The sequence below is a fragment of the Sphaerodactylus townsendi genome, linkage group LG05, assembly GCF_021028975.2.
Source record: "Sphaerodactylus townsendi isolate TG3544 linkage group LG05, MPM_Stown_v2.3, whole genome shotgun sequence".
In the NCBI taxonomy this organism is placed as follows: Eukaryota; Metazoa; Chordata; class Lepidosauria; order Squamata; family Sphaerodactylidae; genus Sphaerodactylus; species Sphaerodactylus townsendi.
In genome coordinates, this window is record NC_059429.1 from 134,985,729 (window position 1) to 135,010,428 (window position 24,700).

Consider the following 24,700-nt stretch of genomic DNA (forward strand, 5'->3'; position numbering starts at 1 on the left):
CAACAAACACCCTGTGAGGTGGGTGGGGCTGAGAGAGCTCCGAGAAGCTGTGACTAGCCCAAGGTCACTCAGCTGGTGTGTGTGACCTTGATAAGCCTCCACAGATAAGTTCCCCAGATAAGCCTCCACAGCTCAGGCGGCAGACTCCTTCCCTTCCTTTCCCCACAACAGACACCTTGTGAGGTAGGTGGAGCTGAGAGAACTGTGACTGGCCCAAGGTCACCCCAGCAGGCTTCATGTGTAGGAGCGGGGAGGCAAATCCAGTTCACCAGATAAGAGTCCGCCGCTCCTGTGGAAGAGCGAGGAATCAAACCTGGCTCTCCAGATTAGAGCCCACCTGCTCCTAGCCACCACACCACGCTGGCTCTCGAGTGGATAAGGCATCCTTTTCTGAAAGCAAGAGATTTGGGGCTGGCGATCAGGTGTCCCAAAAGGATTCTTTGGCACATGGACGCGAACTCCCTGCGGAGCAGAACACCCCAAAGAGGCCGGGCCTCCTCGCTTCCCTGATTTGGTTGTGAAGGCACCACGTGCTCAAAGCGACTCCCGTCTTTTCTCAAAGGCACTTCTTGTTTGAGTCCCAGCAGCGGAATTAAGGTGGGGAGAAGACCGGCTCCTTTCGACCGCCTGAGGCCCGGCCGGCCACGACCCTGCGCTTTCCTCGCCTCTTCCGCCTTCCTTCCCGGCTCAGCTGTACAAGCCTTCCTCTTCTTCGCACTCGTCTCTGATTTCTGGCGAGCTCCTCCCTTCCGGCACCACCTGCTCCAGCCCCCGGTTCCCGGGCGAGGCGCCCCAGGGGCCCTCGGAGACGCCGTCTTCCGCCAGCCACGGATGCAACAGTATGTCGCCAGCCGTCAACCTCTCCGCGGGGTTCCTCCGCAGCAGGCAGCGGACGAGGCAGCGCGCTTTGGGAGAGAGGCCCTCGGGGAGCACGAAGCGCCCTCGCCGGATCTTGCTGAACAGCGAGGCGGGCTTCGTGTCCTGGAAGGGGTAGCACCCCACCAGCAGGGTGTAGAGCGCCACCCCCAGGCTCCAAACGTCGGCCGCCTTCCCAGAATAGGAGCCCTTGGAGCTGAGGATTTCGGGGCCCACGTAGGCCGGGCAGGCGTGCTTGTCCTCCAGGGAATCGTCCGGACCGGGCAACAGGCACGCGTCCTCCAAGTTCTCCAGCACCAACCGGGACCTGCGCAAAAGAAAGAGGGACGATTTAGCGAGGGGGCAGCTGCTGGAGGCAAGGCGGGGTAGTATGTCCCTACTCGGCCTCTGCGTTCGGCAGAGGCCAATTTGCTGGTGGTTCCTGGCCCCTCGATGATGCGGCTGGCCTCCGCACAGGCCAGGACCTTTACAGCCCTGGCCCCGACCTGGTGGAACACTCTTCCTCCAGCAGTCCGGGCCCTGCGGGACCTTGGTGAATTCCACAGGGCCTGTAAGACTGAGTTGTTCCGCCGGGCCTTTGGAGTGTCCAGTCGCTGAGGTGCACTCCCCCCCTTCTTTGCTTTGCTCCCTGGCTCTCTTGCTCCCTATTTTTATAATCTGTTCTTCCATATTTATTGCTATTTTTAGGGAGGAGTTTGGTTGCTCCCTTCTTTTTGGGGTGGTTTTTAAAGGAATTGGATTGCGGGACGCCATTTTTATTGTTACTGTTTTTGACCGCTGTTTACATGGTTTTAATGGTTTTAACTAATTTTAGTACATATGGTCACTAATGTGACCCTTGTTATATATTGTACATAGATGATGTTGTGCACCGCCCAGAGCCCTTTGGGGATTGGGCGGTCTATACATTTAAATAATAAAAAATAAAATAAAAAATAAAGCTGTGGGTTGAAATACGGTACAGAAAACCTGGATTCTGACAAAGGGAGGTAGAAGAGGAGGAGGAGTCTGGATTTATACCTGACTTTTCTCCCCTGTAAGGTGACTCAAGGGGGCTGACAAGCTCCTTTCCCTTCCTCTCCCCACAACAGACACCTCATGCGGCAGGTGGGGCTGAGAGAGTCCCGAGAGAACTGTGACCGGCCCCAGGTCGCCCAGCAGGAATGTAGGAGTGCGGAAACACATCTGGTGCAACAGGAAAGCCTCTGCCACTCAGGTGGAGGAGAGGGAAATCAAACCCGGTGCTCCAGATTAGAATCCACCTGCTCTTATGCCACTGCTGCTCCTTAACCACTACGCCACAGCTTCTGTCCCAAGCTGCCCTTCCCTGCCTCTTCCTCCATTCCCCACACTGATCTAAGCTCCTTGAAGAAGAAGAAGAAGAGTTTGGATTTATATCCCCCCTTTCTCTCCTGCAAGAGACTCAAAGGGGCTGACAATCTCCTTGCCCTTCCCCCCTCACAACAAACACCCTGTGAGGTGGGTGGGGTCGAGAGAGCTCCGAGAAGCTGTGACTAGCCCAAGGTCACCCAGCTGGCGTGTGTGGGAGTGCCCAGGCTAATCTGAATTCCCCAGAGAAGCCTCCACAGCTCAGGCGGCAGAGCTGGGAATCAAACCCTGTCCCTCCAGATTAGATACACGACCTCTTAACCTCCTACGCCACGGCTGCTCCTTGAGGCAGAGACCGGTCCATAGCCGAGAACAGCAAAATAGAAATAAATCACCCAGGAGGCTCAAAGACCTCCTCCCCCAGATAAGAAGCACAGCCAAACCATACTGAGATTCTAGCACTGGGGGCTTCCCGTGCCCTCTCAGCCCCTCACCTGTCTGTGTCCACAAAGACAAACTTCCTCAGCTTGATGTCCCGTAGGACAACCCCATGCCGGTGACAGTGGGCAACGGCCTCGGCCATCTGTCGGAAGAGCGGGGCGGCCTCGCGCTCGGCCAAGCGCTTGCGAGCCCGGACGTGGTTGTGCATGTCGCCTCTGCCGGACTGGAAGAAGACGTACACGTCCTGGTCCCCGACGATCACTTCCTCGACGCGGGCGACATTCGGGTGCGCCGGGAGGGCCCCGTAGGGCACCATCACCTCTGGGTAGTTCTCGGCTGGATAAACCTAGAAAGGAGCCAATGGGAAGAAAGCCCAGACATGTAAAACGTGATTGGAAGTCTTTCTAGGTTTTGTGTGTCTTCGCAGTCTAATTCTCCGGGCTGACTCGAGTCGCATCGTACGGTTCTTGGCATCCACGCCACTGTAATCTCACGTGGCCTCGATTTGCCTCGGGGCCATGCGGGAACAAGACAGAGAGGTTAAACCTCTGACCTCCACTTAGTTTTGCAATTCAGAACTGCTTTGTTATCGACGTTTTGAAAGAGGAAAATATGTGCCCTTTAAAGCACACACATCCCCCGCCCCCGAAACACGCTCACTGCAAAGCACAGAATCGGATTCTTGGTTCTCAACAGAGAAACCAAGGAGAGGTCGAAAGGTTAAACGGTCTCTCTTTTCTTTGCATGGCCTCCAGGCAAACTGAGGCCGAGTGAGCTGCCACGATCTTTGTCTCACCTGCGCAATGCCGCACTGAAGCCCCGTCCGCAGTTATGAGGTGCATCAGAGAAGGCAGGTGGAACTACAACATCCAACGGATTGCTTCTAAGAGGGATTTTATTGTAGGTTGTGGGTTTTCAAGGCTGTGGGACCGTGGCCTGGTAGTTCTTGCTCCTAACATTATGCCTGCAGCTTGTCAGGGCGATTGCATCTAGTTTTGAGATGCATTCCTAGCTCAATGTAATCGCTACAAGATATATGTAACCAGCCAGATAACTAGGCTTTCCCCTGACACTTCGGTCTCATGGGAAATGGGATGTTTCCGTAGATAACTAGGCTTTCCCCTGACACTTCGGTCTCATGGGAAATGGGATGTTTCCGTAGATAACTAGGCTTTCCCCGACACTTCGGTCTCATGGGAAATGGGATGTTTCCGTAGATAACTAGGCTTTCCCCGACACTTCGGTCTCATGGGAAATGGGATTGTTTCCGTAGATAACTAGGCTTTCCCCTGACACTTCGGTCTCATGGGAAATGGGATGTTTCCGTAGATAACTAGGCTTTCCCCGACACTTCGGTCTCATGGGAAATGGGATGTTTCCGTAGATAACTAGGCTTTCCCCGACACTTCGGTCTCATGGGAAATGGGATTGTTTCCGTAGATAACTAGGCTTTCCCCTGACACTTCGGTCTCATGGGAAATGGGATGTTTCCGTAGATAACTAGGCTTTCCCCTGACACTTCGGTCTCATGGGAAATGGGATTGTTTCCGTAGATAACTAGGCTTTCCCCTGACACTTCGGTCTCATGGGAAATGGGATTGTTTCCGTAGATAACTAGGCTTTCCCCGACACTTCGGTCTCATGGGAAATGGGATTGTTTCCGTAGATAACTAGGCTTTCCCCTGACACTTCGGTCTCATGGGAAATGGGATTGTTTCCGTAGATAACTAGGCTTTCCCCTGACACTTCGGTCTCATGGGAAATGGGATTGTTTCCGTAGATAACTAGGCTTTCCCCTGACACTTCGGTCTCATGGGAAATGGGATTGTTTCCGTAGATAACTAGGCTTTCCCCTGACACTTCGGTCTCATGGGAAATGGGATTGTTTCCGTAGATAACTAGGCTTTCCCCTGACACTTCGGTCTCATGGGAAATGGGATTGTTTCCGTAGATAACTAGGCTTTCCCCGACACTTCGGTCTCATGGGAAATGGGATTGTTTCCGTTGTCCTGTGGGGGCAGGAAGCCAGGTGGCTCTATCTCTTATCTGTTGCTGACCTTTGCGCCTTACCTCCAAACTAACTCTTTCTCATATTCTTTGGGAAAATGGGAGGGGGGGATTAACATTGGAATAAAACAGGTACCAAAAGCTGGGTTTGTCCAGCTGGGTGCTTTACTGCCTATCAATAAACCCTGCTGATCTACAATACAGAGCCCTTTTATTGCTTGGGCGTCTTAGTTGATAGTTCCATGGGAATGTCAACTCAATGCATGGCAGCTGTGAAAAAGGCAAACTCTATGCTGGGGATCATTAGAAAAGGAATTGATAATAAAACTGCAAAGATTGTCATGCCCTTATATAAAGCCGTGGTGCGACCGCACTTGGAGTCCTGTGTCCAGTTCTGGTCGCCGCATCTCAAAAAGGATATTGAGGAGATAGAAAAAGTGCAGAGAAGGGCAACAAGGATGATTGAGGGACTGGAGCACCTTCCCTATGAGGAGAGGCTGCAGCGTTTGGGACTCTTTAGTTTGGACAGGAGACAGCTGAGGGGGGAGATGATTGAAGTCTATAAAATTATGCCTGGGGCAAAAAATGTTGACAGAGAGAAATGTTCTCTCTCTTTCTCACAATACTAGAACCATGGGGCATTCATTGAAAATGCTGGGGGGAAGAATTAGGACTAATCAAAGGAAACACTTCTTCACGCAATGGGTGATTGATGTTTGGAATATGCTGCCACAGGAGGTGGTGATGCCCACTAACCTGGATAGCTTTAAAAGGGGCTTGGACAGATTTATGGAGGAGAAGTCGATCTATGGCTACCAATCTTGATCCTCCTTGATCTCAGATTGCAAATGCCTTAGCAGACCAGGTGCTCGGGAGCAGCAGCCGCAGAAGGCCATTGCTTTCACATCCTGCCTGTGAGCTCCCAAAGGCACCTGGTGGGCCACTGCAAGTAGCAGAGAGCTGGACTAGATGGACCCTGGTCTGATCCAGCTGGCTTGTTCTTATGTTCTTATGCTTCAAGGTTCAAGACCTAATACACCTATGGCTGGAATTGCAGAGGCATGTCATGATAAGATGCGTTTCTCTCCATGGTACAGTGTGGAGTGATTGTGTGGTGAGGTATATGCTTTGTCCACCTCACAGGTGGGGAGGGGGAGGCGCATTTGCTTGCGTCCTCCTGTGTTTTCTCCATTCTTCCTAGAAGGAGCTCAGAGCATTGTACGTGGCGGTCCTAAATGGTTTCACATCCCGATAATACTCTCCTATTGCAGCAAAAAAGGGAGCAGCAGTGGCATAGTGGTTAAGAGCAGGTGCATTCTAATCTGGAGGAACCGGGTTTGATTCCCCGCTTTGCCGCCTGAGCTGTGGAGGTTTATCTGGGGAATTCAGATTAGCCTGGGCACTCCCACACGCGCCAGCTGGGTGACCTTGGGCTAGTCACAGCTTCTCGGAGCTCTCTCAGCCCCACCCCCCTCACAGGGTGTTTGTTGTGAGGGGGGAAGGGCAAGGAGATTGTACAGCCCCTTTGAGTCTCCTGCAGGAGAGAAAGGGGGGATATAAATCCAAACTCTCTTCTTCTTCCTATTGCAGTAATTCCAGAAGGGTCTGCGTTAGACTCCAGAGCATGCTAAGAGTGATCTTTAAGACCTCATGTAATATTAATGATCCGCCCTCCTCAGGTGCCTATTTACAATTCGAAAAGGAGCATCAATTACTAGCACAAAGAAAGAGAGATCAGTTTGCCAACATTCAATGGACCAGTCTATCTGATGCTTTAAAATCTAATAACACCCAACAATTCCGGTTGGTTGCGAATGGAACCTCAAAATCACTAAATGTACCAACCTTATATGGCTTAAGAACATAAGAACGAGCCTGCTGGATTAGACCAGAGTCCATCTAGTCCAGCTCTCTGCTACTCGCAGTGGCCCACCAGGTGCCTTTGGGAGCTCACAGGCAGTAGGTGAAAGCAAGGGCCTTCTGCTGCTGCTGCTCCCGAGGACCTGGTCTGCTAAGGCATTTGCAACCTCAGATCAAGGAGGATCAAGATTGGGAGCCATAGATCGACTTCTCTTCCATAAATCTGTCCAAGCCCCTTTTAAAGCTATCCAGGTGAGTGGCCATCACCACCTCCCGTGGCAGCATATTCCAAACACCAATCACCCATTGCGTGAAGAAGTGTTTCCTTTTATTAGTCCTAATTCTTCCCCCCAGCATTTTCAATTAATGCCCCCTGGTTCTAGTATTGTGAGAAAGAGAGAAAAATTTCTCTCTGTCGACATTTTCTACCCCATGCATAATTTTATGGACTTCAATCATATCCCCCCTCAGACGTCTCCTCTCCAAACTAAAGAGTCCCAAACGCTGCAGCCTCCTTATAAGATGCTCCAAACAATTCCAGTCGATAGCGAATGGAACCTCAAAATCACTAAATGTACCAACCCTGTATGGCTTGGAAGCCGCAGCATTTTTTAATAGCATTGGTGTTGTTTATCGTAACTTAAAGAGCCATCAGGGTGACCTGGCAGCTGCCTCTCAGCACTCTAAATGGGTCATGCTCCCCCCACACATCAAGGGGTGAATCAGACACAAGTTATATCACACCTGGGTGTGGACAGGTGGTTCTGAAGCATAATTGTTTGCAGGGGTTGGGCAGATGTTGAGCAAACAATCAATTCAAGGGCGGAGAAGCCACACGCTTTGTTTCTCATCCGTCTTCTCAGGGAAACGTCCTCGCGAAATGACACTTCCTCATAGTCCGTGCATTGCAAACGTGCTTTCTCACAGTGGGAAGCGATACGATGGGCGCTGAGAACTAAGCTACACGTTACAGGGCCCGTGGATCCAACCCCTGACGGCCAATGCCTCTTTAGGGTAAAATTTAGCCAGTTGTTAAACAGCTCCATTTCCCTCTAAAATAGCACTGATGACAGAGGATTGGACCTGTGGCTACGGTAACATGCAATTTGGCATTTTAAAGGGTTGCACTCAGTGGTGTGACACGGACAATTCTGCCTCCATTTCTGTGATGTCCAAACTGCATCATGGGGAACATTGGTCAGCAGACTGCTAATTTTTTTTTTTTTGCAGAAGGAAAACACTTTAAACAACAACATAAACTCATCGGGGAGTACCTCTTGACCAGTGGTGGGATCCAAAAATTTTAGTAACAGGTTCCCATGGTGGTGGGATTCAAACTGTGGCGTAGCGCCAATGGGGCTGAGCGGGGCACGACGGGGGCGTGGACGGGCATTCCGGGGGCGGGGCATTCCTGTGTCAAGGACGCAGCCGCTGCGCCGGTCCTTGGGCGGGAAACGAATGCACGCAGGCGCAGGCTGCCACGCACGCCGGTGTACCTCCTGCTAGACTGCTTCAAGTTCTGCGCGCTGCTGCTGAGAGGAGGGGCGTAACTAAGGCAAAAACCATGTGGCAAAATCACTGATTAGTAACCCCCTCTCGGCACACACAAATAGTTAGTAACCTACTCTCGGGAACCTGTGAGAACCTGCTGGATCCCACCTCTGCTCTTGACATCTTTGCACAATTCACTGTTCTGTTCCGGGCTCCCTCCAAATGGTGAAACGTGCTCAAAATAGTCACTCGTGGGGAAAAAAGACTCTTCTGAGGTCAAGGATCTCTGGCTCTTGTGCCTGATAGAAAGGAAGACTTTCCACGTGTGAGTCCCTCCCATTGTAATTTTTTTTGGGGGGGGGGAAATAAACATTTGCCAGCTGAACAAACTAAATGTCACACAGGAGATGCAGGTATGGTCTCCTGACTTTTTGGGGTAGGGGTATCCAGTGGGTGCTTGTGTAGGAGAATACGGCTGGGGTAATGGAAGAGATGGAAAGGTGCTTAAACCACCTTCTCTGTGATGGGGGAAGAGAGTGTGTAATTTCACACCTGGCCAGCAGGTGGCAGCACATTTTAGCAGTTGGGAGAACTGGGACTATTGTCGTAACAAACCGGTTCAGAGAATAAAACAGTAAGTGGGAAAACATTTGCTTGCTGTCTTATTGCATCACTTTGAATCCTTCCAGCAAATCCTGATTCACCTCATGAACAGCAACAGATTCTAAGATGAGGGACAGTATGATGCGGTTAGAGCGCGGGACTCGAATCTGAGAGACCCGGGTTCTAATCTCCACTATGCCATGGAAGCTGACTCGGTCACATTGGGCCAGTCACACACTCTTAGTCTATGCCACCTCACAGGGTTGTTGTGAAGATAAAATGGGGAAGGAAAGAATACTGTAAGGCGCTGTGGGTTCCCACTGGGGAGAAAGATGGGCTATAAAAATGAAGTAAGAAGAATAGTTTGGGTTTATATCCTGCTTTCTCTCCTGTAAGGAGACTCAAAGGGGCTTACAATCTCCTTTCCCTTCCCCCCCCCCCAGGTGGGTGGAGCTGAGAGAGCTCTGAAAAGCTGTGACTAGCCCAAGGTCACCCAGCTGGTGTGTGTTGGAGTGCACAGGCTAATCTAGTTCCCCAGATAAGCCTCCACAGCTCAAGTGGCAGAGAGCGGAATCAAACCCGGTTCTCCAGATTAGAGTGCACCTGCTCTTAACCACTAAGCACTGCTGCTCCTGAGAGCCAGGTTCAAATCCCTGCATGCCACAAAATTGACCAGGTGGGTTTGGGTCAGTCATTCTCTCTCAACCTAATCTGCCTCACAGGGACGTTGTGAGAATAACAGAGAAGGAAAGAACTATGTATTCTGCCTCTGAGTTCCTTGAGGAAGAGTGGATAAAAATATATTAAAGTTAGTTAGTTAGTTAGTTAGTTAGTTACTGGCAGTGGTGGGATCCAAAAATTTTAGTAACAGGTTCTCATGGTGGTGGGATTCAAACAGTGGCGTAGCGCCAATGGGGCTGGGCGGGGCACGGCCGGGCATTTTGGGGGCGGGGCATTAATAATTTCTCTGTTACTGTAAAAAACTCTGACTGTAAAATAAAAAGTTCCTAATTTCCAGCTGGTATCTTTCTGACCATATAGCAAGTCCTATCGTCTGCTGCCAACAGAAACAACGACTTCTCCTCTAATTGACTGCCTGTCAAATACTTAATACTTTCAAATACTTAATTTTGTTCCTAGAAATCAAAAGAAGGAGACTTTCCTTAAACAAGGAACTTTACCATATTTCTAAAACATGTTTTTAAAACAGCCCAACAACAGGGAGAATTATGCCGTTTTCTACCTTCACTAACCAGCCACATAGGTAAAAACAGGACTTTATGGTTTTTGGACCTAATGGAATCTCTAACAGAAAAGAAGACCCAATTAGTAACCCCCTCTCGGCACACACAAATAGTTAGTAACCTACTCTCGGGAACCTGTGAGAACCTGCTGGATCCCACCTCTGCTCTTGACATCTTTGCACAATTCACTGTTCTGTTCCGGGCTCCCTCCAAATGGTGAAACGTGCTCAAAATAGTCACTCGTGGGGAAAAAAGACTCTTCTGAGGTCAAGGATCTCTGGCTCTTGTGCCTGATAGAAAGGAAGACTTTCCACGTGTGAGTCCCTCCCATTGTAATTTTTTTTGGGGGGGGGAAATAAACATTTGCCAGCTGAACAAACTAAATGTCACACAGGAGATGCAGGTATGGTCTCCTGACTTTTTGGGGTAGGGGTATCCAGTGGGTGCTTGTGTAGGAGAATACGGCTGGGGTAATGGAAGAGATGGAAAGGTGCTTAAACCACCTTCTCTGTGATGGGGGAAGAGAGTGTGTAATTTCACACCTGGCCAGCAGGTGGCAGCACATTTTAGCAGTTGGGAGAACTGGGACTATTGTCGTAACAAACCGGTTCAGAGAATAAAACAGTAAGTGGGAAAACATTTGCTTGCTGTCTTATTGCATCACTTTGAATCCTTCCAGCAAATCCTGATTCACCTCATGAACAGCAACAGATTCTAAGATGAGGGACAGTATGATGCGGTTAGAGCGCGGGACTCGAATCTGAGAGACCCGGGTTCTAATCTCCACTATGCCATGGAAGCTGACTCGGTCACATTGGGCCAGTCACACACTCTTAGTCTATGCCACCTCACAGGGTTGTTGTGAAGATAAAATGGGGAAGGAAAGAATACTGTAAGGCGCTGTGGGTTCCCACTGGGGAGAAAGATGGGCTATAAAAATGAAGTAAGAAGAATAGTTTGGGTTTATATCCTGCTTTCTCTCCTGTAAGGAGACTCAAAGGTTTCGGCGTTTTACAATCTCCTTTCCCTTCCCCAGGTGGGTGGAGCTGAGAGAGGCTCACCAAGAGAAAAGCTGTGACTAGCCCAAGGTCACCCAGCTGGTGTGTGTTGGAGTGCACAGGCTAATCCTAGTTCCCCCAGATAAGCCGGTCCCAACAGCTCAAGAGTGGCAGAGAGCCCGGAATCCAAACCCGGTTCTCCAGATTAGAGTGCACCTGCTCTTAACTTCCACTAAGCACTGCTGCTCCCTGGAGAGCCAGGTTCAAATCCCTGCATGCCAGCCAAAATTGACCAGGTGGGTTTGGGTCAGTCATTCTCTCTCAACCTAATCTGCTCTCACAGGGGCGTTGTGCAGGGAATAACAGAGAAGTGAAAAGAACTATGTATTATTCCCTTTGCCTTCTGAGTTCCCTTTGAGGGAAGAGTGGATAAAAAATATATTAAAGTGCTAAGTTAGTTAGTTAGTTAGTTAGTTACTGGCAGTGGGTGGGATCCAAAAATTTTTTAGTAACAGGTTCTCATGGTGGTGGGATTCAAACAAGTGGCGTAGCGCCATATGGGGCTGTAAGACGCGGCCCGGCCGGGCATTTTGGGGAGGCGAGGGCATTAATAATTTCTCTGTTGCACTGTAAAAAACTCTGACTGTAAAATAAAAGGAGTTCCTAATTTCCAGCTGGTATCTTTCTTGACCATATATAGGCAAGTCCTATCGTCTGCTGCCAACAGAAACAACGACTTCTCCTCTAATTGACTGCCTGTCAAATACTTAATACTTTCAAATACTTAATTTTGTTCCTAGAAATCAAAAGAAGGAGACTTTCCTTAAACAAGGAACTTTACCATATTTCTAAAACATGTTTTTAAAACAGCCCAACAACAGGGAGAATTATGCCGTTTTCTACCTTCACTAACCAGCCACATAGGTAACAACAGGACTTTATGGTTTTTGGACCTAATGGAATCTCTAACAGAAAAGAAGACCCAATTAGTAACCCCCTCTCGGCACACACAAATAATTCGTAACCCACTCTCGGGAACTGGTGAGAACCTGATGGATCCCACCTCTGGCTGCACCCCCCGCACTATATCAGCATTCCAAAGGCATTTGCAGGCTTCAAAAGGCTGCAGACCCCTGCAGTAGACGCATGCTCCCTTATCCCCCGGGCCATGTCTGTCAGGGGCCTCTTACCTTGCAGGTATACTCTGCCTCCGTGTGTCTGTGCACAGCTCTGTAGCAGCGGCCACCCTCTGTGGTCTCCAGAAGGAGGTACGGGCCAATCTGGGAGACCCGCAGGTCCTGGTCCGTAGCAGGTGAGGAGAGAGCCAGGGGCTGGAGGCAAGGGGTCAGTCTCGGCAGCGGACCCAGACGCGGGCGCTTGGGTTGCGGGTCGTCCCCTTCGGAGGCATCGTCGAAGTCCAGACGTTTCTTCTGCAAAGAAGCTACTGCTGGAAATTCTGGTGCCACGAGACTCATCTAGGCAGGAGGAGGAGAACAAAGGGTTAATGCAAAACGGAAGAAGGGACCAATGGGTGGAGGGGAGAAATATCCAACATCCCAGAGAAGTTCAAACACCCATTTATTTATTTTTATTTATTATTTGACTTATAAGCCGCCTCACCCCCGAAGGGCTTGAGGCGGCTCACAACACGGCTGTTATTCAAACAGCAATCATACATCATAAAACTTAACCTATTAATCATGACCACTATTTTGCCTTTGTTAGACCTCATCTGGAATATTATGTGCAGTTCTGGGCACCTCAATTCAAGAAGGATATTGACAAGCTGGAACAGGTCCAGAGGAGGGCAACCAAAATGGTCAAAGGTCTGGAATCCATGCCCTACGAGGAGAGACTTAGGGAGCTGGGGATGTTTAGTCTGGAGAAGTGAAGGTTAAGAAGTGACATGATAGCCATGCTTAGATATTTGAAGGGATGTCATGTGAGTGAGGGAGCAAGCTTGCTTTCTGCGGCTCCAGAGACTAGGACCAGGAGTCAAGGGTTCAAGGTGAAGGAAAAGAGATTCCACCTCAACATCAGGAAAAGTTTCCTGACCGTCAGGGCTGTTCGACACTGGAACGCACTACCTCGGAGTGTGGTGGAGTCTCCTTCTTTGGAGCTTTTTAAACAGAGGCTGGATGGCTGTCTGTCGGGAGTGCTTTGATTGTGTGTTCCTGCATGGCAGGGGGTTGGACTTGATGGCCCTTGGGGGTCTCTTCCAACTCTATGATTCTATGACCACGCTGCTAGTCCTCAGCTAGTTTGCAAACTAGCTTTGGAAACAGAAAACACTAACAAACCTATTGTGGATGACAGTTAAGCAGATGCACAAACAATAGGAAGAAACCAACTGTAGCAATGCTGGCTAAAATAACGGCATAGACTTTTAATTATACACTTACGCCAATAATCACAGTTACAAATGAGCCAACCGGGATGCGGTCGAAGGAGCAACGTTTGGTACAACAGGAGCTTATAACAACCCGATCTGAGAGGTTTATAGTCAGTGAATGACTTACGCTTTTCTCAACAAAAGCTCAATGTTTAGTAACAACCACGTTTAGTAGCAAAAGCCCAGCGTTTAGTAAACAGTGCTTAATTTTACACAAAATGAGCTGAAAACAATCTTGCACCCAACAGCTGGTAGTCAATAACGTCTTGCAACTTGTTATCGGCAGAACCGTGATTATTGGTGTACATGGATAACTATAAGTATATGTAATATTTTGGCCAGGATTGTTACAGCTGTGGTTTCTTCCTGTTGGAAACAGAAAATAGCAGCTCTCTGGCCCAGAAAGGCAGGGTCCTTGGCTTTAAATCACGCGGAGGTAGCCAATTTGGGCCCTCCAGATGTTCCTGGGCTACAATTCCCATCAGCCCCTGCCAGTATGGCAGGGATAACTGTGGAGTGCTGTTGTCGGTCTGGATACGGTTGCCAACTCCAGTTGGGACATTTACAGAGATTTGGGGGTGGGCGGGGGGGGGGGGGATGAAGCTTGGAGGGAACTCAGCAGGGCACAGTGACGAAGCTGCCATTTTAAGCATAAGCATTTTATTGTCATTGTGCACGCACAACGAAATTTACAGCAGCATTCCTCGATGCACACCATTTCAGACTCATGCCCCGTCCTCACTTTCCCCTTCCTCCACCCATCCTTACACAGCCCCAAACACATCAACATGAAGCCGTGGAGTTCAGCATAGCCACAGCTCTAGAGTAGAAGCTGTCTCCAAGCCTCTTTGTCCTAGTTTTGATAGACCTGTATCGTCTGCCGGATGGTCACAGTTCAAAAAGAGAGTGTGCCGGATGAGACGGGTCTCTCAGAATATTTTGGGCTTTCTTTAGGCTTCGGGAATCATAGATTTTTCTCCAGGGTTCCTTCCGCACATGCAGAATAATGCACTTTCAAACTGCTTTCAGTGCTCTTTGAAGCTGTGCGGGAGAGCAACATCCACTTGCAAACAGTTGTGAAAGCGGTTTGAAAACGCCTTATTCTGCGCGTGCGGAAGGGGCCCGGGAGATCCGGAGATCAGTCGTAATTCCAAATCCCTAGGTCTGGAGCACGCCAAGCTGGAACCCAGCATGTGTGGTTGTTAAAGAGCGTGGGACTGTAAGCTGGTAAACCAGGTTTGTTTCCGCTCCTGCACATGAAGCCTGTAGGGGGGAGGTAACCTTGGGCCACTCAGAGTTTTCTCCAAACTCTCAGCCTCACTTACATCACCAGGTGTGTCTGTTGTGGGGAGAGGAAGGGAAAGGAGTTTGACGCTCCTTACGGCTGAGAAAAGCAGGGTTTAAATCAGTGGTGGGATCCAAAAATGTTAGTAACAGGTTCCCATGGTGGTGGGATTCAAGCAGTGGCGTAGCGCCAATGGGGCTGGGCGGGGAACGACGGGGGCGTGGCCGAGCATTCCGGAGGCGGGGCATTAATAATTTCTCTGTTACTGCAAAAAACTCTTACTGTAAAAAAAAAGTTCCTAATTTCCAGCTGGTATCTTTCTGTCCATAATTTAAACTCATTATAGCAAGTCCTATCGTCTACTGCCCACAGAAACAACGACTTCTCCTCTCATTGGCTGCCTGTCAAATACTTAATACTTTCACATACTTAATTTTGTTTCTAGAAATCAAAAGAAGGAAACTTTCCTTAAACAAGGAACTTGACCGTATTTCTAAAACATGTTTTTAAAACAGCCCAACAACAGGGAGAATGATCCCGTATTCTACCTTCGCTAACCAGCCACATAGGAAACGACAGGACTTGATGATTTTTGGACCTAGTGGAATTTCTAACGGAAAAGCAGACCCAATGAGCAACCCCCTCTCGGCACACACAGATAATTAGAAATCCACTCTCGGGAACTGGTGAGAACCTGCTGGATCCCACCTCTGGTTTAAATCCAAACCCCTCCTCTTCCTCGTCTTCTTCCAGCGGGGCTGGCGGCACAACCAGAGTCCTTCTGTTCAGACCAGGGCAATGAAAATGCTGGAGCCCAGCTCAGCCGGTAGCAGGTCCAGAGCCAACCCAGGCAGGAGGCCACAACTTATGTTGCAAGCAAGCGGAAGTCAGCAGTCTCTCCTGGGGAGGGGGGGGGGGTAGGCATTTCCTGGGCTCCCACCCACAGACCCCAGCCAGCCAGCCGGCCAGGAAGGTGCAACCGAACTGGCAGGAAAGCCGGTGATTCAGAAAGCTGCCGGGTGCTGGCGTCATCAACCAGGGGAGGAGCGTGGAAGGCTCTCTCAGGCTCCCGGTGCCAAAAATGGATGATGCAAACACACAGCAAGCCCAGGGCCTCCCCTGTGTGGGGAGGGGGGGGGCCTGCCCGCTCGCTTGCAGCCACCGCTTGACATCAGAGGTCATTTTCCCTGTCTTTCCAGACTCTTCGAGGGACAGGCAGCGGGGACGGGGAAGTCATTTATGGGCTCAGCAGCTCCTGTTCGTTTGTTTTGCCAAAGAGCATGTCCCGAGAGGGGGTTTCGACACCCGCCGTGACCTCCGTGGGCCAGGTTAGCTGGGTCCCGTCAGATCCCAGAAGATAAGCGGGGTGAGCCCTGCTCAATGCTTGGACCACCGAGAAAGTCCAGGGTGGGCGCGCAGAGGCAAACCCTCTTCTGAACATCTCCTGCCTTAAAAACCTTACGGGGTCGCCCTAAGTCAGCGGGGACTTGGGTGGCCTTTCCCACTGCCCCTGTTTCAACACCCAAACTGGGTCTGCGGCTCCACTAGGGCCAAGTGAAGCTTAGAGGAGAACGGGGAGTCAGGACCGAAGCTTTAATCTATCTATCTATCTATCTATCTATCTATCTATCTATCTATCTATCTATCTATCTATCTATCTATCTATCTATCTATCTATCTATCTATCTATCTATCTATCTATCTATCTATCTATCTATCTATCTATCTCTCAGCTATCTATCAGCTCTCTCTCTCTCAGCTATCTATCTATCTATCAGCTATTTATCAGCTATCTATCTATCTCAGCTATCTATCTATCTATCTATCTCAGCTATCTATCTATCAGCTATCTATCTATCTCAGTTATCTATCAGCTTATCTGTCTATCTGTCTATCTCAGTTATCTATCTCAGCTATCTATCAGCTATCTATCTATCTGCTATCTATCTCTCAGCTATCTATCTATCTCAGCTATCTATCTCTCAGCTATCTATCTCTCAGCTCTCTCTCTCTCAGCTATCTATCTATCAGCTATTTATCAGCTATCTATCTATCTCAGCTATCTATCTCAGCTATCTATCTATCTATCTATCTATCTATCTATCTATCTATCTATCTATCTATCTATCTATCTATCTATCTATCTATCTATCTATCTCAGCTATCTATCTATCAGCTATCTATCTATCAGCTATCTATCTATCTCAGTTATCTATCAGCTTATCTGTCTATCTGTCTACCTCAGTTATCTATCTCAGCTATCTATCAGCTATCTATCTATCTGCTATCTATCTCTCAGCTATCTATCTATCTCAGCTATCTATCTCTCAGCTATCTATCTCTCAGCTCTCTCTCTCTCAGCTATCTATCTATCAGCTATTTATCAGCTATCTATCTATCTCAGCTATCTATCTATCTATCTCAGCTATCTATCTATCAGCTATCTATCTATCAGCTATCTATCTATCTCAGTTATCTATCAGCTTATCTGTCTATCTGTCTATCTGTCTATCTCAGTTATCTATCTCAGCTAGCTATCTATCTATCTGCTATCTATCTCTCAGCTATCTATCTATCTCAGCTATCTGTCAGCTCTCTGTCTCTCTCTCTCAGCTATCTATCTATCAGCTATTTATCAGCTATCTATCTATCTCAGCTATCTATCTATCAGCTATCTATCTATCTCAGCTATCTATCAGCTTATCTGTCTATCTATCTCAGCTATCTATCTCAGCTATCTATCAGCTATCTATCTATCTGCTTATCTATCAGCTATCTATCTATCTCAGCTATCTATCTATCTCAGCTATCTATCAGCTCTCTCTCTCTCAGCTATCTATCTATCTCAGCTATCTATCAGCTCTCTCTCTCTCAGCTATCTATCTATCTCAGCTATCTATCAGCTCTCTCTCTCTCAGCTATCTATCTATCTCAGCTATCTATCAGCTCTCTCTCTCTCAGCTATCTATCTATCTCAGCTATCTATCAGCTCTCTCTCTCTCAGCTATCTATCTATCTCAGCTATCTATCAGCTCTCTCTCTCTCTGCTATCTATCTATCTATCTATCTATCTATCTATCTATCTATCTATCTATCTATCTATCTATCTATCTATCTATCTATCTATCTATCTATCTATCTATCAGCTCCATCCATTTAAAATATTGCTAAATCCCTTTAAAAACAGCAGATCAATATAAAGAACAACAGTTTACGATAAAAAGACGTCCAGCGAAACCCAGATTTAAAACCTTCTCAGAGAGGGGGAGAATGGCAGTCCCCTTAACATAAGGGACCTTGGGGGAATAGGAGCAAGGGGGCACCTCGTTCAGCGGCTGGTCACTCCAAAGGCCCGGTGGAACAACTTGGTCTTACAGGCCCTGCGGAATTCACTCATATCCCGCAGGGCCCGGACAGCTGGTGGAAGAGTGTTCCACTAGACTGGGGCCAGAGCTGTGAAGGCCCCGGCCCGTGTGGAGGCCGGCCGCATCATTGAGGGGCCCCCAAATGTTTTTGTGCTGAAGCCCCCTCCCAGCAAATTGCTCCCCCCATCGTTCCAGGCTAAACACAGCTACAACTCCAAGTGGGAGGGGGGACTACAGGTTGGGAGAGCCGCGTTGTGGTGGTCACAATAGGATTGGGGGGACTTGGATCCAAATCTGCTCTCCCGCTCTGCACATATTTGAGCCTCACTTGAAACTGCTTTCCAAACCAACGCCAGGCTTTAAACACGCGTGTTTGTGTGCACTGTTTCGCTTCACCTTTACTACAACGTCCCTGCGGTTGGACCAGCCGCTGGATTTTCAATGCAGAACAGCCCAGCAGGGTAGCCTGGACCCTGGTGGAACGTATCACATGAAAAGAACGAGGGCACGTTCCTCAAAAGCTTTTCTTGCTCACACACTACGCTTCTCTCCAAGACTCCTCCCTGATTTGAACCCAAGACCTGCCACTCCCCATGAAGAAGAAGAAGAAGAAGAAGAAGAAGAAGAAGAAGAAGAAGAGTTGGATTTATATCCCCCCTTTTACTCCTGCAAAGAGACTCAAAGGGGCTGACAAACTCCTTTCTCTGCCCCGCTCACAACAAACACCCTGTGAGGTGGGTGGGGCTGAGAGAGCTCCGAAGAACTGTGACTAGCCCAACTGTGACTGACCTGAGCCCTTCGGGGGAGGGCGGTTTATAAATATAACAATAAATCAATCAATCAATCAATCAATCAATCAATCAATCAATCAATCAAGGTCTGCTGTTGTTTCCAGGCGTCCCGTCCCAGAGATGTTCTCCCAGGCCATAGGTGTCAAACTCGCGGCCCTCCAGCTGGCAGGGGATGATGGGAACTGTAGCCCATAACATCTGGAGGGCCGCGAGTTTGACACCTGTGTCCCATGCCTTCAATTGAGACAACGACGGCTCCACCAACTCGACGGGGGCCCTCTTCCCTTTTACTTTCCCTCCTCCTCCCCCCCTTTTCATTGAACAGGGTAGAGAGCCAGCGTGCTGCAGTGGTTAAGAGCAGGTGCACTCTAATCTGGAGAAGAAGAAGAAGAGTTTGGTTTTTTATCCCCCCCTTTCTCTCCTGTAGGAGACTCAAAGGGGCTTACAATCTCCTTGCCCTTCCCCCCTCACAACAAACACCCTGTGAGGTAGGTCGGGCTGAGAGAGCTCCGAAGAACTGTGACTAGCCCAAGGTCACCCAGCTGGCGTGTGTGGGAGTGCACAGGCTAATCTGAATTCCCCAGATAAGCCTCCACAGCTCAGGTGGCAGAGCTGGGAATCAAACCCGGTTCCTCCAGATCAGAGTGCACCTGCTCTTAGCCACTACTGCTCACCAGGTTTAGATTCCCCACTCTGCCACTTGAACCAGGTTTAGATTCCCCACTCTGCCACTTGAGCTGTGGAGGCTTATCCGGGGAACCAGATTAGCCTGCGCGCTCCAACACATGCCAGCTGGGTGACCTTGGGCTAGTCACAGCTTCTCGGAGCTCTCTCAGCCCCACCCACCTCACAGGGTCTTTGTTGTGGGAGGGGGGAAGGGCAAGGAGATTGTCAGCCCCTTTGAGTCTCCTGCAGGAGAGAAAGGGGGGGGGATATAAATCCAAACTCTTCTTCTTCTTCTTCTTCTTCTTCTAGATTCTGGGGGGTAGTTTGTTTTTACAAAATGATTTCTCTCCTCCTCCCATCGGTTAACTTCCTTGAACATTTTACTAGTGCCAAAGCTTTGTAATTTTTTTTGGTTAAGGGTTGGGTTTTAATTGTCTTGGGACTGAATTGTAGGTGAGCCTTTGGTGTGGGGCGGGGGGGAGCTGGGTGGGACATAAACGCAACAAAAAGCAAAAGTAAAGAGACCGATGCAATTCCCAGCTGATCAGGAGCCTAGAGCCACCTTGGGGTGTGATGCAACGGTGCCACCAAGTTGCGTTGGACTCATGGATGACCCAGCAGGACTTTCAAGGCAAGAACGTTCAGAGGCTCAGCCTTTGCGTAGCCACCCCGGACTTCCTCGGTGGCCTCCCACCCAAATATTAACCCCGATAGCGTCCAAGATCTGATGAGGTCGGACCAGCCTCGGCGATCCGGATCAGATCCCGGTGGCCCCTGAAAGACAAACACCGGGGTTTTTTATTCCAGCCGGCATTTTCACAGGCTGCGGCCCACGAGAGGGTATGCAGGGTTGTTGTGTTTTTTCCATGCCTTTAAGGTGGTGCAAGACTGTGTGTGGAAAAAAATCCCCTGCCGTGAGTTCAGCACCCGGGGTGACTCGACCCAGGCAATATCAGCCTGCAGGTCAGCCCCCCCCACCCCACCCCACCCCCATCACCTCGCTCACCTTTTCCAAAGGCGGAGGTTTGCACACTCATGCGCCAGTCATGCACCGATGAGTAGCGGAGAATCGAAGCATTGAAGCGCCTTTTCCTGGTTTTGCAGAGGCAGGAGCGACCTGGCTTGACCCCCTCACCCCCACCCCACAAAAAAAAAACCTTCTCTCTTTAGGAATGATACACCAGGAAGTAGGATTAATCCTTCAACACCCCCTCCCCCCAAAAAATCCTTCAAACTCCCCCAAGCGCCATCCAGTCCAAAGATGCTGGGGCTCCAACCTGCCCAGAATTCGTGCCTATAGCTTTCCACTCAGCCACCCCGGGTTCTAGGCTGCTTGCTTCCTTCCGGGGAAAAAAGAACTCTGTGCATGCTCAGAGGTGGCGCCGCGTGCGACTGGCGGACGCATAAGAGCGGCGGGGGGGGGGGATTAAATATCTATTTATTTCTTAGATAGCAGCTGATCTACAGTCAGACTCGCAACAGAGTACCACGGAGAGGGGGGGGGGACATTTCCTTCACCCGAGCTCGCCTTCGGGGCTGAGTCCCGGCCAGTGAACCGACGGACACCCCCCCCCCTCCAAAACCCCGCGCCGGGGTCTCCCCCTCGCCCCCCCCCGCGCTAGACATAGCCCCCCCCCCACGCGTGCCCCCCCCCCATCGCCCTGGGCACAAGCGCTCACCTTCGCCAACGCAGCCCCCCGACGGCGCTCTTCCAACCGATCCGGAGGGGGGTGATCTTTCGTCCTGGGGGTGCGCCGGATCCCTGAGGCTGGGGGTGGGGGGCGGGGTGGATCTATGCAAGGGATCCCGCCCTGGAAGGGGGCAGATCCCGCTGCCCGGGTCTCAGGCGCTGCATGGTTGAGTGGGGAGAGCCTTTGTCTGGGCGGCCGCGCCGTCGGGGGCTGGATGATGCAACCCCGGCAGCAGCAGCAGCAGCAGCGGCGGCGCCGCCTCCTTCTCCGCCCCGCGGACACGCGCCGCCCTCGCGCCTCCGGAGGGGAGGGCAGGAGGGAGGAGAGGCGCTCTGCACATGCTCAGGGGCGGGACGGAAGGGCGCGCGCGTTTGGGTTGGCTGCGGGGGGTGGGGGGGGAGGGGGACGCTTCCGAAAAGGCGATTCGATTCGATCTCGCATTAAAGCACTAAGCGCGGTGCGGTCGCGGTTAAGAGCAGGTGGACTCTCATCTGGAGAACCGGGTTCGACCTCCCGCTCTGCCGCTTGAGCAGCAGGCTCTAATCTGGGGAGCCGGGTTTGTTTCCGCCCTCCTGCATTCCTGCTGGGTGGCCTGGGGCCAGTCACAGTTCTCTCGGAACTCTCTCAGCCCTCACCTGCCTCGCAAGGTGTGTCTGTTGTGGGGAGAGGAAGGGAAAGGAGCTTGTCAGCCACCTTGAGTCTCCTGACAGAAGAGGAAGGTGGGATGTTAATCCAAACTCCTCCTCCTCCTCCTCCTCTTCTTCTTCTTCCCTGTAGAAAGTAGACCAGCCCCTGCAAAGGTGAAATAAGTGAGCAGGTTTACAGCTGCTAGACATTGAACCTTCCGAGTGGAAAATAAATAGTTTGTCCTTAACGTAGAATGGGAATTTAATAGAAGTGTTTCTTTTGCAGGATGGCTGAGGAGGGAGGGGTTGCATATTCATTCATTCATTCATTCATTCATTCATTCATTCATTCATTCATTACATTTCTATCCCACCAATCTCCTCAGGGGATTCAACGCAGCTTACATGTGAACATATAATAAAACAATGCAATGATATAAAAATAGTATAAAAATATAAACATTAAAACATTAAAGTGCATGGCAGCAGCATGGTGTAGTGGTTAGAGTGGGGTAGTTCTAGAGGTGGGATCCAGCAGGTTCTCACAGGTTCCCGAGAGTAGGTGACTAATCATTTGTGTGTGCCGAGAGGGGGTTACTAACTGGGGATTTTGCCACGTGATTTTTGCCTTAGTTATGCCCCACTTCTCAGCAGTAGCGCGCAGAACTTGAAGCAGTCTAGCAGGAGGTGCACCGGCGTGCGTGGCAGCCTGCGCCTGCGTGCATTCGTTTCCCGCCCGAGGACCGGCACAGCGGCTGCGTCCTTGCCACAGCCCCGCCCAGGAATGCCCTGCCTCCGGAATGCCCGGCCACGCCCCAGGAATGCCCCGCCCAGCCCCATTGGCGCTACGCCACAGTTTGAATCCCACCACCATGGGAACCTGTTACTAAAATTTTTGGATCCCACCACTGGGTTCTGGGCACCGCAATTCAAGAAGGATATTGACAAGCTGGAACAGGTCCAGAGGAGGGTCAAAGGTCTGGAGTCTACGGCCTACGAGGAGAGACTTAGGGAGCTGGGGATGTTTCGGTTCTCCTGGAAAAAATGGCTGTTCAGAGGCTAAACTCTGTGGCATTACACTTCAGGGAGACCTCTGTCCTCTTCAAACTCTGCCCACCTCGGGATCCAACCTCAAATATCCAGGGCAGCCAACGTGGTGGTGTGGTTAAGGGCAGGTGCACTCTAATCTGGAGAACTGGGTTTGATTCCCTGCTCTTCCACTTGAGCTGTGGAAGCTTATCTGGGGAACTAGATTAGCCTGTGCACTCCCAACACACGCCAGCTGGGTGACCTTGGGCTAGTCTTCAGAGCTCTCTCAGCCCCACCTACCTCACAGGGTGTTTGTTGTGGGGGGGGGGGGAGGGAAAGGAGATTGTAAGCCCCTGTGAGTCTCCTGATAGGAGAGAAAGAGGGGATATAAATCCAAACTTCTTCTTCTCCTCCTCCTCCTCTCCTCCTCCTCCTCCTCCTTCTTCTCCTCCTTCTTCTTCTTCTCCTCCTCCTCCTCCTCCTTCTCCTCCTCCTCTTCTCCTCCTCCTCCTCCTCCTCCTCCTCCTCCTCCCCAACCTGGGTTGGCAACCTGCATTGCAAAGCCAAGCTATATCACTTATTTAATTTAAGTATAGGGTCCAACCGTGTCATTTTGCATGGTGCTTTCACTCCTGCCATCTGCTTTGAGACTCTATTTTTTGTCTGAAGAACAGAATTGAACAACAAAAACAAAACACAAAAATAATAACAAGACAGACAGGGCTCTATGGAGCCATTAATGAAATCAGCACTGATTTGCCAGTGAATGAACAACAGTTACACAAGGAAGAGAGAATTCCTTCTTTAGGGTGTTGTGGGTTTTCCGGGCTGTATGGCCATGTTCCAGTAGCGTTTTCTCTTGACGTTTCGCCTGCGTCTGCGGCTGGCATCTTTTGGAGGATCTTCAAAGATGCCAGCCACAGATGCAGGCGAAACGTCAGGAGAAAATGCTACTGGAACACGGCCATACAACCCGGAAAACCCACTCCCTAGTGATTCCGGCCGTGAAAGCCTTCGACAATACAATTCTTTCTTTGTTTCCCAGATGAGGAACACACCCTCCTGCCCAAGATCCTGTACAGGGCTTGGAGAACAGCCTCTACTGATAAAAGAGGGCCGGACGCTCGAAGGAATGTCAGAGGGGAAACTGCTAGGATCCCCAAGGGACATTTTATGTGGGGCCACGGGCGGGGCTAGGAGGTGTCGAGCCGCCAGGTGCTCATGAGTAAAAAGAGGTGCTTCGGCATGGAAATTCCCTCCTAGCTGCTCAGCTGCGCAGTGTTGGGGTGCTTGCTCACAAGAAAGCCGTCCAAGTGGTGGCTAGGAACGGCACCCCTGCAGTGCGGAGCAGAGGTTCAACTAGCCCAGGGGTAGGGAACCTGCGGCTCTCCAGATGTTCAGGAACTACAATTCCCATCAGCCTCTGTCAGCATGGCCAATTGGCCATGCTGGTTGGGGCTGATGGGAATTGTAGTTCCTGAACATCTGGAGAGCCGCAGGTTCCCTACCCCTGAACTAGCCCCTCACTGTCTTACCTTCCCTGCATTTATTTACCTTCTGCTTTTCTCCCCAGAGCTGAGACACAATGCCACTTACAGCGTCCTTCTTCTCTCCTCCGTGCTCTCACAACAACCACCCTGTCAGGTTGGCCAGGCTGAAAGTTCATGTCAGGTCCAAAGTCACGCAGCGAGTTTTCATGGCAGACAGGGGGATTCGAACCTGAGTCCTGAGACTCTTAGGCCCCTTCCGCACATGCAGAATAATGCACTTTCGATCCACTTTCACAATTGTTCGCAAGCGGATTTTGCTCTTCCGCACAGTAAAATCCAGCTGCAAAGTGCATTGGAAGTAGATTGAAAATGCATTATTCGGTATGTGCGGAAGGGGCCAGTCTTCCAGCCTATTCACTCTACTGTATTCACCCTACTCTATTTAAGAGATAGAAAAAGTGCAGAGAAGGGCAACGAGGATGATTGAAGGATTGGAGCACCTTCGTTATGAGGAGA

The 24,700-nt window shown here is 50.2% G+C and overlaps 1 protein-coding gene across 1 annotated transcript; it reads right to left on the reverse strand.

The window, feature by feature from the left end:
- Positions 1 to 246: 246 nt before the first annotated feature.
- Positions 247 to 21,292, reverse strand: TRIB3 (tribbles pseudokinase 3). Its single transcript, XM_048495922.1, has 4 exons — positions 21,028 to 21,292; positions 12,040 to 12,324; positions 2,700 to 2,992; positions 247 to 1,183 (listed from the first exon to the last, which is right to left on the reverse strand). Exons 2-4 carry the CDS (start codon positions 12,322 to 12,324, stop codon positions 688 to 690), a joined length of 1,074 nt encoding a protein of 357 aa, XP_048351879.1. The 5' UTR covers positions 21,028 to 21,292; the 3' UTR covers positions 247 to 687.
- Positions 21,293 to 24,700: the final 3,408 nt, after the last annotated feature.